Source organism: Dromaius novaehollandiae, chromosome 7 (genome assembly GCF_036370855.1).
Source record: "Dromaius novaehollandiae isolate bDroNov1 chromosome 7, bDroNov1.hap1, whole genome shotgun sequence".
Taxonomy (NCBI): domain Eukaryota; kingdom Metazoa; phylum Chordata; class Aves; order Casuariiformes; family Dromaiidae; genus Dromaius; species Dromaius novaehollandiae.
Window position 1 is genome coordinate 47,068,833 of NC_088104.1, and position 13,829 is coordinate 47,082,661.

General features: G+C 40.2%; 1 protein-coding gene across 8 annotated transcripts in view; it reads right to left on the reverse strand.

Moving 5' to 3' along the window:
• Nucleotides 1-13,829, reverse strand: part of HDAC4 (histone deacetylase 4) — a 275,382-nt gene that overhangs the window by 76,442 nt on the left and 185,111 nt on the right. For all 8 annotated transcript variants that reach the window (XM_064515482.1, XM_064515489.1, XM_064515488.1 and 5 more), the window contains 2 exons: nucleotides 8,549-8,680; nucleotides 4,416-4,528 (listed from right to left, as the gene is read on the reverse strand). In XM_064515482.1, the coding sequence (XP_064371552.1) occupies nucleotides 4,416-4,528; nucleotides 8,549-8,680 (245 nt within the window). The remainder of the gene's footprint in view (nucleotides 1-4,415; nucleotides 4,529-8,548; nucleotides 8,681-13,829) is intronic.

The window sequence follows — 13,829 nt, forward strand, 5'->3', positions numbered from 1 at the left end:
CAAAAAGCTTCTCTCGAGAAAGATTTAACAGCCCACTTGCCCCTCTAAAAATAAAGCATGTGTTCTTTTAAAGCCAAAACATTACCTTTAAAATAATAATAAAAAAAGGCATTGCAATGGATTGTTGTCCTCTTTAGCAAATCACAGTTTATGCTATTTACTAGTGGGTTTTAGTTTAAAGCAGACTTCAAAACCTCATCAAAAAGCCTCAAGATCGTGTTTATGCAGCTATTTCTGGATTTTTAGGATGCAATGTGGGATGCAGTGCATTACCTTATGGCCATTTAAAGAAAGAACACTTACACAAAAATTCCATTAATTTCAAGAACAATTGGTTTGATATACATGCTAGAAAACCCATTGAAAAAATTACATTACTTAATCTGCCTGCTATCCTTGTTAGGAAATAAATGTCCTGATCACACTGAATTCTCTGGTGGGTAATTTTCCAACCAAAATAAAATAAAAAGGAGTTCAGATTTCAAAAAGATTTTTCTACAGAATTTCTACTGTTTTAACTCAGGCGTTACTGAGAAAAAACGGATTATGACTAATCCAGCATTATACCATGCAACAACCTACATCAGCGTAACGGAGAGATCTGAATAATGGCTTTATGCATTTTAGCCCTAATCTCACAGCCCTTAAAGTCAACGAGACTTTGCAGTTTACTTCCCTGACTGCAAAACCAGCTCTGGGTAATAAGGACTGTTTTGCTCCTTCAAGGACTCTAGGGCGAAACTGGGTGAATAATGCAACACTGTAGCAACCATTGAGAGAGAGGAAAAAAAACCCAACTATGTACCTAAGAACGAAAACTGAAAAACACTCTATAAAGAACAATCTTCAAAAGAACCTGCCTGCTGCATTTCTTGAGATTTAACCAAGCTAGCTACCACCTTTAACAGAAAACCCCAGCACTGTGGCCTGAGGTCAGTGCTGCCTGCACAACAGAGCCAGGGGGAGAAAAACCTTCCCGGGACTGCGTTTGCCGGCTTTGTTAGACGCCGGCGCGCGTTTGCAAATGCGCACGTTGATGTGCCACTAATTTTCTATTCTCTCAGCATCCCGCTGCTTCTGCATCGCAGGCGTTCGGCAAACTTGCTCGCTTTCCTGTGCCACCACGCAAAAGTTCACCTGCCACGCAAAACTCTTCTCATTTCATCTTCTGCTTTCATTAATGTCAGTCAAGGCGGTCGAAAATACATCCCAGATCAGTTCTCCCTTAGAAGGAGTAAACATGTTTTTAAGATCTCAGTTCACAATTAAAGAACTGTGATTTTATATATAGAGCGCTTAACATTTTTGCTGCCACAAAGGAGGAAGTCTGAAAAGAGCAACACGTTCTGCTGCTGAATGGTACCTGGGAAGGGCATGTGAATGTGCATGCCCACACACTTTTTGCAAGTAATTTTGAACACTACTGGCAATTTTGCTCTAATTTAAATAACACAAGATGTTAGCATGGAGAATAAGGTAGTTATTGTCAGCAAAGTAATGAAATATTTTACCGATACCACAAATGAAACGAAACTACATCCATTAACTCCTTGAACAAACCATACCATGTAGTTGTGCCTCAGACAATCTCATGGGAATTTGTTTTAAAAACAGTGAAGAGAAAAATGCAACAGCTTGAAACTAATAGCAAGTGATGTTTACCGGCATTATCATCACTTTAAATACGTGGATCCCATCTGTGGATTGTGCACAAACACGTATAGAATTGCAGAGACGAGCACAATTTCAGCATGTACAATTTTCGTCTGTAATGAGGTACTTTTATAGTCATATCAACTACAATGGCAATGAATAACCTGTACCTTTGCAAGGAGGATGAAATGTTAAGATTTAAAAACAATAGTTAAAAAATAGACTTTAGTAGGGTGGTCTTTCTATACTCGAGGCAAGCATTTAACCTTAAATAATGAGCTCAGAGACCATGTTCCAGCATACCTGAAACGGTTCGAGAGGTGACCTTCCAATAAACTGACAAGCGAAGAGACACATTTCTCATACAAAATAAAACATGAAGGTAAACATTAAACACAAAGTTGGCAAAATTAGTTTTTTGGAAGCATTTAAATATTTATAGTATGCAAAAGTGGAAACATGATAAAGGACTCACCAACTGGTATCACAGAAATTTTAAACACCTGGGCTGCCTTATACTACTAGTAATACTGAAGAACAAGATCCAAAAGAAACCAAAACCCTAGTTTACTCAGCTTCTCCTCAAATAAACCTAGACAATTTAAATACATAAGGCCAATGGGTCCCAGGTAACAAGCAACATGCTGGAACAAGGAAAAGACCAAAGCCATTTTTGCACAAAAACTAATGCAAAGAGCTAGAAAATTTAGCCAAGTAATTGAAGTAGGAGAACAGGAGAACAATTTGTGCAATAGGTTATCAATGTTCTTTTTGCCATCATATAGCGATTTATGGTTTCTTCTGTACTTGTGATGGCAGCAATCCAGCACACTGCATGCACTCCCAGGCAGTTCTAAAATTACCACAATCATTCATATGTTACATTTTTGCTATTTTCCAAAAATTATAAAAAGGTGAAAAAACTCTGGGCATGACTTCCGGAGAAATGACAACTCATTTTTTTCCCCTTCTTTTTTCCCAAGTTTGTTTGGAGATGGAGATACTGCTCCATTTAAAACTCTAGATCAACGTGTTTCCTTTCTCACATACAACAGCATTACCATGAATTGGCCACTGCAATAAAGCTGCAAAAGAGCTAAATGAAAGGCGATTGCATTCTACATTTTTGGTGACTCCTCTCAGAGAAATGTTTTGGCAGTGCATGGATTTTTTTTGTGTGTATGGTCGTGCCACTCATGCCTCAGACTAATTTACAAAATTGCTGCTTTAGGAGCAGTCAATAAAAAGAGTTTTCTTAAAGTCTGTGTCTGTGCCCGTTTTATTAGGTATCGGTGGCCTAGTCACGATTCATTAGTTCAATTTATTTATTTGAAAAATAAAATGGTTAAGCTGAGTACTGTATCTTCATGTTCACCTTTAGAAGCTAACACTGACTTGGGGGAAGCAGCCTGTTCCATCTAGATTGCAAGAAATGGTCAAATCCACCACTTTTTTCCACCAACAGCACCTAGGGATCTGCAGTCTGCTAATATAGACAAGATCTATGGCTCCTGAACTGAAAAAACTGGTAACTACAGGTTAGCCTACCTGGGGCGAACAGAGAAGTACCTCTGACGTGCCCTCAGCTTGGCCAGTCCTTAGTTACAGGGTTGCACATGTAAGACAGCATTTCCCAGACCTACTCCAAACTACTAAACGGATGGCATGCAACTTAAAAGCCGCACCTCTTTACAACAGCTATGGTTCGCAGTGTCAAGCAAAGACTCTATGTTATACTGTCTTAATCTTTATAGTAATGGCAATGGACTATAGTGGACATAGATGTGTGTTGAGTAATTTGGCAGGGGAGAGTGTTACTGGAAAGGGTGGAGTAGAAGGCACATTCCCTATATTAAAGGATGTTACACTACATTAGAAATAAAAATAAAGTAAAAACCTGTACAAACCCAGAAAGTGAAAAAGGCCTACATTTAATACTATAAAAAAAGCATTTTCAAACTCTCAGGGACAATTTGGGGAGACCACAGCAGGTTAGTATGCTTTTCAGTAGAAGCCCAAGCTTGGTTTTACAGTCCTGATGATAGGACAGACATTATATGCAGGGGGAGAACAGCTAACGGCAAGCTGGGAAAAAAGATACATACCCATGTTGGGACACAACCCCATTGCTTTTCTACAGGTAAAGCTTTAAGATTTCTCTATCAACCTTCAGAAAAAGGTGGGCTTCAGTAACTCTGGACAATGTGGAAATCACACTCAGGTTTACCTAGCCCAATACCCTGCCCTAGACAACCGTGGTAGATATTTTAGGTGATGGCAAAAGCGTATGGGTTTATAAACTAGTACATGGTATCAGGCACCAAGCTTTCAAATCCTACGTGAAGGAGAAAAGGTTCAACCAGTTTCCTCTAATCCAGTTCCAATTTGCTCACATTTACACTAACCTACTGCACGTAACAGATTCACCCTATACTGCAATAAACTTCAAAATACTTGTATTTGACCAGGAAATGCTTTTCATGTTTTTCCTCCCCAAAACACTTTATTTTTACTATTTACTCATAATAAAACCACAACAAGTTACCACGAGCAGCTTGTGAGCTGGCTCAAACTAGATTCAATACACAGATAATGCAGCCGGTCATCCCAGATTGGGGGGTTAAGTCCCAAAGTCTGCTCTGAGTCATGATCTAGGGTTTTCAGTAGGATTCACATCACTTTGTACGCCCTAATTCTTAAGACGCTGCAAAAACGGATTAGAAACTCAAGTGTTAAAATCAGACTACAGAACAGCTCTGTACCTCCGCTTGAATGCTCGTGACCGATCCTGTAATTCCATTCTCAGCGCTTATGTTGTTGGAGCTGTTGTTTGGAGAGCTGGGACCAGATCCAGGAGCACTGTTGCATGCAGAGTCTACAACACATCCAAAAGCAACTTTCAGAAGCATTACAAACAATCTCTGCAATGCTATTTAGACAGAAAACAACCTCTCGAGTTTTGTTTTGGAGGAAAACACCCCTCCACCCCATATCCCCTTTAAATCTTAACAGGACTTTTAAAATACTGACAAATACACTTTGAAACCATCCCTCCAAGTACCTGCTTACCTTATTTATGTCTTTATCTGCATGGGCATTTCTCTTCTAGGATACTACTAACTTGAAATATGATTGGAAGATAATAAAAGACACGGAAAGCCTGAAGAGGCCAAACTGGGGTATGTCAAACTGTCCTACTTCATTTTCCTCAAGTGCCTCCTCCAGCCCTCTTCAGCTTTCAGTCTTAGCGCTGCCATCTCAGTGCATACTGCATCAGACTTTGCCCCTGAACAGCAAGGCAACCTTTGCATTTTCCCATGTCGCCTTCTGGTATATCTGGATGTACTGGAAACACACTTCCACCATGGAGCCTTCATGCTTATCTGACAGGAGAGCTCACTTATTTTTAGAAAAAGGCACTGAGATTTACAGTGCAGGCCTCTGAGCACAGGTTTTAAGCCAGTACTAGTGAATGGATTAATACGGGTACCTGCAGGCGACTGGGGGTAACTTTTATTTCACTATTTTATATAGCTCCCTGAGCAGTCAGGGCCCTGAAGCAGGCACTTGCCCTTCATGCCTGGCATCACACACGTCAAATTAAGTAATTTAATTACCGCTTGGGCACTAAAGTACATGTTCCCTCTCACTCCCAGTGTACAATGACGGGAATATGGCTCAGAGGAGTGGGAATAATTCCCTTTAGTTGACACACCTCAAATCCTTTGCTGGAAGAAAGGTTGCTTTGAAAGAGATATGCATTTTCTGTCCCTAGAAAGGCTGCTTTGAAAGAGATATGCATTTTCTGTCCCCTTCTCCTCAGTCCCTGGCTGGTGGGTGGTTAAATCCGCAGCTGACTCTGGTATCTTGTCAGAATGACAAATTAAATCACTTTAAAAGTTTTGAATACTGCTGAAGTGAGACATGACTAGGCAGACCACTGGCCAAAGTTATGGACTGAGGACATTTTATAAAAATCAGGTAAAACTGTAAAAAGACCGAGAGATCAAATTCTTTTCAAGACACTGCCTTTTATCAAGTCATCTCCACTTGGAGAGTAAACTCTCTCTTATTGGAAAGAGCCAGTGCAGGGTTTATCCCAATAACAACTCTGTTGTCACTTGAAAGCTCAGAAAATCTGCCTACCTTTGTGTATTTTATCGACACGTTCCCTGTGGACTCACTTAACCAGAACCACTGAGATGTTCGACTTGAAATCAAAGCCTCCCCACTAACGACACAGAAACAATTGCAAACGAAATCGGTGTATGAGATTGCAACAGGCAGAAAACTTCCCCCAGAAGGTGTCTCACCTGGTGTATGGAACAGTTTCCAGCATTTCCCTTTTTATTTTGGAAGGTCAATAACATGGAAACTTTTTCTCTTGAATGCTCCCTCCCCCTAAGCACAGGATCTGACCAACACCAGAAGAATCTCCTAGCAGCTGCCACGGTCCAGGCTGCAGCAGTCCTATAATTGCTCTAGGATGTCCAAGTAGAAATAAAGCCAACTGTCCTAATTTCAGGGATTTTTTTCATTGTTTCTTTTGTGGCATTATTCTGTATACATTATTGTGCTATTTTGATCCATGCAAGTACCACATACGCACTCCAGAAGGCTCTGCAGGTTCCAGGGAGGTATCAAAGGGCTAGGCCAGAAACAAGCCTGCCACATATTCTCCCTGTGATATTGAGGATCCATTGAAGCCACTGTTCTCCAGATCCCACAACATAAACTAAACTCTCAAATCAGAACGTCCAAGACACTGTGCAGAGCACAGTCCCGACACCACTGCTTTAAGGTTAGATGCCTGCTTGAGAGGGCTCGGTAGGCATCTCCCTTAAATACTGATTTCAGACATTAAAAGCTAAAATTGCTATTTTCACTACCATTTTCTTTACTATATAAAATTATCCCATGAGGATAAATACTCCCTTCTATTCTAGAGATATGAACAAAAGACCCATACGAAGAGAGCACGTTATGTGGTTGCATTCATAACTTGCGGACAGGCTCTTTGCAAGCTTCTGCACAAGCACGAGCAGAAGGTAACTGAAGACGTTTTCTTTTCGGCGCTGATCAAAGATGTTGTCCGTCCTCCCCTCGTGATCCCGACTGGTCAAAGGGAGAGCACTTGGCAGGCAGAGTGCTGAGGCAGCACATACCTTTTGCTTATCTGAAACATCCCTCTCCTCTCTCCAAATAACCTCATATTTTGAGTTTGGGGAAGTAGTGCTAGGACCCACCCTAACTGCAGAAAGTAGGCTTTCTCACTTTGGAATACATTTTAAAACAAAAAAACAAACAAAAAAGCTTTCTTGCTTTTTATTGCCTCTGCATCTGGGGAGGTGTCATGCTATCAGGAAGACTCAGCACTGAGTGACATCCAGCTCAGACCGAACTTTAAACTTCTCTATGGAAGGCAACTCAGGAGGATCCAGAAATTTTGGAAAACATATTCTGACTGCATGGAAAATGTGTGCTTTATTTTGCATACCATACCATTAAGTATACCATATTAGATCTCCTGTATGCTATCTAAACCTAGGAAAAGCACCTGGCACATTCAAAATCGTGATTCTATTAATACATATTCTTCAGGGATTAAAAGAAATTTCTCATCCCCGAAGAGTGACTGGTCAATGTTATTTTCAACTCAGAAGTCCCCTCTTATCGTAGTAACTCCAAGAAACTTTCAAACTCTCTTCAATCCCGCCCAAGCACCAAGAGCCAGGACAGCTTTGAGCATGAGCTGAATTCAACTCCTGCTGACCTTCGTTCAGATATTTTTCTAAGCAAGCACTAAGCTGGCTCCTTGACCCAGGTCCACTGAAAAGAAGGAAGGACCACTGCCATTTCTGAAGGCACTGCTGGGACATGGAGCTAGCATACAGACATTAGGGCCTGTTTTATCCTAAAAAGCCCTATGACAGATAGCACTATATGGGAAGTGGAGTAAATTCAATTTTCAGATGGGACATAAATTATGCAAGGCTGTTAAAATCATCTATTCCCTTTGCAAACAGAGAGGCTCTGATACCAAGTAGAGCACAGCTACCCTACAATCTCCTGAAACCACTATGCTGTCTAAAGTAAGCTCACTTTTAAGTTGCTCAAATCATGATAGCGTGCCTTAAAGTGGCACAAAAAGCCTGAAAAAGCAGTCGGCCAGTGGTACTTACGCAGAGGCATCCCTAGATGGTGCTAAGAATTAACTTTATGGTAATCTACATAATCTAGTTTACTGTGATCCCTCTTTACAAACTTCACCCCCAAAAGAACACTATTTTTCAACAAGAAACCGTGAAATAAGTAGTCAAAAATATCAGATATATATGTGTGTGTGTGTATATATATATATATATATATATACACACACACACACACACACATATATACAAAGCCTTACATGTTTTAAAACTTCAGCATAATTACTTAACAAGGAACTATGGCAGTCTGCCCAAAGCCTAAAACAAACATGATTTGTAAAGCATTTACTGCTGGAGGAAGACAGGCATGAATTATGGCCTCCTCCATGTATATTACTATTTCTCAACAACCTGTTACTGAAGGTCATAGAAATGCTTAGAGGAAAATAATACAACGGTGACATATCTGCATTTATCTACAGAAGTCTCAAAGCTAGGTAGTAAAAATAAGTTTATCGACTTGGTGATGCTGCCTCAATATTTGAATACTCAAAGAATCACCTTGCTGACTCACGCCTCCATCAACTCCCGTTGAACAAAGTTCACATCATCCAGGTCTCTAGACCATTAAAAGGCATGCAACAGAATCAGATTACAGCATTAATTAGATGCAAGAACTGCTTTTTAAAAGGGACACTTCATACAGCGTGTGGCAGGCAGCATGTTTGGTTGCCTACCCGACATACCTGTGACATCCAATGGACGCTTCTTAAGAGCGGTGACCACTGGACCATCTTTTCTGCGCAACAGGGGGCTGCTCCGTCTTTCAGCCACTTTTTGCTTTAGTCTGGATCGTAGTTTCAGATTGGGTTCAGATGCTGAACAGAAAAAGGAAAAGTCATCACCGCAAGCAAACAGTGGTTTAGTACATATTATTTTAGTCATTTTCTGCTGAATACAAAGGCTGAATTACAGTTAAGCATCTGCAGAACTGTAAATGAAATTAGTCATTTGATACTGTACATTTGGAACAAAGACTTCATAATAGAGCAAACAGGTTCCACCCCCTGTGATATCTGAATGCACTGGTAATGAGAGTCAATAGCATTTGAATTAAAAAATAATCATCATCATGCAACACCTTCTCCAAAATGAAGACACAGACTTATAGCCTGCTGTGAAACTCATTCAGACTAGTGCAGAGAACTGCACTTCCCTCGTTCTTGCCTCTGGCCCAATAAGCTTCCAAGTTAGTGGTAAAACCCAGCTGGAGTGATCTAAAAATTACTGCATGAATCAGTGCAGCAGCTGAGATGGAGACCCACCTAGCTGAGATGTTACTGCTTGGTCAGCTTGGGGCGTTACCGTGTGGCTGAGACGCCATCTGCGATTCGTTGCCGAAACAGGCAGCTCCATGCCCTAGGAATCATCCAAGCCCAGGGGGACCTGGCTTAGGCAGGTAAGTCAGCAGGAAAAATCAAAGCAAACAAACAAAAACCCAACCCAAGCCCCGCAACAAAAGAGATGAGTGTTTTCCTGCTGATTTAGCTCCCTGAAGCACCTAATCTTGGGGTCAGGTGAGCACTAGTGTCAGTTCAAGAAAAACATCAGAAGAGTGAGGCCAAGGCCAAGGCCAAAGCCAGGGAGTAGATGGTTTCCTTATCTGGGGAACAACTTGGTTACATCATTGCAGACACAAGGTAAAACTGTATGTAAAAACACACCAAATGCTTTGAAAATCTAGGCTTGCCAAGGGTAGATGTGCATACACTTGCGGGGACCCCTGTCTGACTTGCTTTGGGTACATTATCCATTTTAAATATCCTCTTAAATAAAAGTTTTGGCTGTACCCAGATCCTGAGATTTCATTTCTTTGAAAGTGAAAGCAGAATTCCCAGGATCCCTTAATACCTCTGGGTTAATGACAACAGGCAACACTGAACACGTTAGCACTGCAAATCTTATCAGCTTCTTATAAATATAAGTAAAGATTCCTCTTGCAAGATGATTTCCTCTGTGAACTTTTTGATCTCTTGAGTATACATGAAATACTTGCTTTAGTGCTTGAGGGCTCCTGACAGTTAGGAAATTCGTGAACTGGTCCAACGTTTTCCCTTCCTCCAGTCTCTCAACAACTCTGCGGCTTAATCTTGACTTCATCGCTGGACTCTCTGTACTCAAGGGCCAATAATCTAAACTTCTTTAGGAGACTTCAAATGGGGCTCACAGCCTGCTTTGAATTAACTAAGTCTGGCTACAGACATATTTCCCTACAGTTGTCTTTGACCACTAGATCATGTAAAAAAGATCAAGACCAACCATGCTAATTGCAGGGCTCAAAAATCAAAAGCTGATGAGTTCAAGATCAAATGCTCGACGTAAAGCCATCCAAACAGTTCTTTGATGAAACTTTGGGAAGGAAAAAAGGAAAAAGCTTTTCATGAATGTTTTGGACAGAAAAATGCCAGCAGGAGATAAAGGAAGAACTGAAAGAAAGTGTCAGCCTCATCAAGATGATGCTTAAAATGCAGTATGAATTGCATTAGCAAAGGGGGAAAATCATCTTATAGAACATTTGCATATAAAATGGCAGGGGACTGAATGCAAATCTGTCATTTGCTTGGAGGACAAAAGTAGAAGAGCGCACTAGTTAAAATACAAGTATATATTCTCACTGGCTAGTTCACAAAATTCACCCCCCCCCCCCCCGAATTGATTTATTAAGATTAAAAGTAATCTTTGGACATGACAACATTCAGTACCTCATGCTGCATATGTCAATTTGCAATTTTAATTTGCTGAAAATATTAAGTATTAGTAACTGTCTAGATGCTTGGGTCAAAACTTTAAAGAATAAATGAGAATGTGTCACAGCTAGATGCTGGTACATACATTTCTGATACATTTGGACTGCCAACAAACAAATGAAATATAAGCCTATTCCATTGCTGTTGAAAGAATATGTCCTCTGGCAAAGAAAAACATGACAATATAAATTGTACTTCAGTGACAATTTTATTCATATGCAATTTATTTCCTCCGTGGTATTCATCTGAAGCATGTTTTCTGTTGGGGACAGACAATTCATTGTACAGCTTTAAAACACAGAGAATCGAACTGGTTAAAAACGCCTTAAAAATAGCAGAGAGAAAACAGAAGGACAGATTTGGGGGTCACAGATTAGCTATTGCTACAAAATATGGCACAAATATAACGCCGCAGTAAAAAATCCTTCTGTGTAACTGGAAGCATTTGAACATGGAGAATTATAGCCTTCAAAGAGAAAACATCTCAAGAAGCCTCCCTACAGCAAGCGGCATATTAGAATTTCTCAGACAAATGTACTTTTGAGTTAAAGTATTCTGTATATTCCTCTTTCACTTCCTCAACTGAAGGATCAAGTTTTGAAACACCAAAATGTCATTTAAACAACCACGTTTGTTTAGCGACATGTCCTGCCTTTGCTCTGTGCTAGAAGTGAGAGTTTTTCCCCCCAAAATGCAATCCTAAATCTAATACGGCATCAAGACCTCAAAGAACATAATCCCTGCATGCATTTAACGGGGTGTTATATAACCCAAAGTAGGTGAATTACAATTCAGCTACAGCAGCACATAACAATCTAAAATTCGAAGAATTTACATAAAGCATATCTTATATAAAAGGTTTAGTTTTCAACAAAGGAATTTTCAAACTTCAAAACAAGAATTTAAGCTTATTTAGCTTTTTTTACTCCTATATGATAAAAAAAAAAATAAACTGAAGAGAGCTGTTCCACAAAATATAATTTATGAATTCAAGCAACATATAACTATATTGACAAATAACTATATAATTACTATATAACATGCAACTATATAACTACTAGACATCCGGAACACCAATTCCACTGAAAAACTCTTGAAATTCGTCCTGTCAGGGTACATGTCCAAAACAAAGTGTTACTAACTAGTATAATTTTGACAATTTGAGACTAAATTACAAAACGTACTGGTCTTAAGGTGAAGTCTTTTAATGAAATAGTACGAAGTTACTCAAAAGTTTGACTCCTGTTTAGCAAAGAAATGAAGCACATGCTCAAGTCTGAGTCAGCTTAAATGAAGCCAGTGGGATTTCTTAAACAGTGACATACTTAGTTTGGCTGATAGCAACTATTTATTCAATGAATATTTTGTTTTTCTCCAAGTGAGTAAATTAATAACTCACACAAAACATAAGCCAAAAGCTTCCCTAGTTTTCACAGACTCAAACCCAAGTTACCCCCTTTATTCTTCATTTATTACGGCAGGATCCAATGTAATCCAATTCTTCAACATTTATGTCATTCTCATTGTTTTCTTCCTGGAATTGCATCCACTAAGCTGCTGAACTAATCTGACATTAAGTCTGTGCAAGTCAAAAACACAAAATCCTGGGCAGAGTTTGCACTGTTCCCATTACCCCACCACCTTTATGAAAAAAACAAACCATACAGCATGAATATGCCAATTCCCCTCCTTCTACATCTTAATTTTGGGGCTTGGGCACAGAAGAAGGCTATTACTCCTTTATTTTTTTTAAGCTACATACTAACACGCACCAGCCTGGCAAAAGCCAACACTATTACCTTGTCACTCCTCTGATGTCCAGCTTACTCCATGGTAAATAGAAGAAGAGAGATCACTGGCAAAGTGTGATGGGCAACTGTGCTCCAATGCCATGTCTTGCTACAGGATAGCTGTCTGAAACTGGCATTTTGCACAGCCAGAACTTTATTAAAGATAAATTATCTTTCGCTTAAGCAGAAGTGACCACAGGTTCTATGGTTTAGCATTTGCTCTCCCTCTCTGTGGCTGCTTTCCCACCTGCCTGGCTCTGTCCCAGATCTTCATTGGTGTCTTCTTTCTGCAAATGTACACATGACTCTGCAACAGACCCTGGCAAAGCCCGTCAGAGGAAAGAAAGGAGGAGAAGGTCACCTAATGCCAACCAAAAGATTTATCAGCTACAACATCGTTTCATCAGTATCCTTCTAAACCTCAAGAGTTGTTCTACTAACTACTATTCTTGCTTTTCAGTAGTTGTAGGCATCAGCATAAAGGAGGGCAAGCAGTATACAGTCCCTGACACAAGTACCTGGGGCTGACAGTGCAAAAGGGCCGGAGAAATTTCCTGAAGTAGAAAAGAAAAAGAGAAAGAAAAGAAGGTGAGTAGTCCAAATTTTTGTTATTCATTTGGTGCCATGTTTAGATGGCATCATTTGAAGTAACACACCTTGGAATCTAGATATGGCATTGAAAAGGGCTAAATAAAAATATTGACTGTGCTTTCTTTCTTTCTTTCCTCCTCTCTTTCTGTGTTGGCATGAACACAGAGCATTGGCATTTAAAAGCTCTGTGGAAAGGCCATTTTTCTATATTTATGGAAGATTGTGTCCTTAAAACAAAAACTTATTAATGGCTAACAGTTATCATTTTTCATCCTGAAGTTTAATAGTCACAGCATCTAAGCAGTAAAAAGAAGGCTTTAACACCCATTAAACTGAGCACACAACGTTCACACTTTTTACAGCTTCGCTATCATTTGCTTGCCTGACTGCACACTAATATGCAAAACAGTAGTATTGGTGCTCCATTCTAAGGTTTTAAAATGCTCTTCCCAAAAAACTCTAAAGGGGTTTTAATCTCAAGTGCTTGTAACTCACTGATTTATAAAAAATCAAGGTGGGACAAAACAGGGATGGAGAGCTGCCCCCTCCACCCTCTGTTGCTGCAATCACGTTCTCTCTCCTGGGCTCTCTGTCCACTCGCTTTCTGAGTTGCGATCTGTTTGGTACGTCCCCCACTTAGACTGGGCTACACTCAGCGGCCTAAAGGCCAAGTGACTCAACTCTGAGCAGAACAAACCTGGGCATACACACATACACTTAAAAATGGGCCACACTCCTGGCAGTACCCGTGAAGCACAGTGGGAACCGAGAGGACCAAAAAGAGCAAGGGATAGGTTGTGGGCCTCCCAGAGCCTTTGCTCCCCAAAATCACCTTCCCC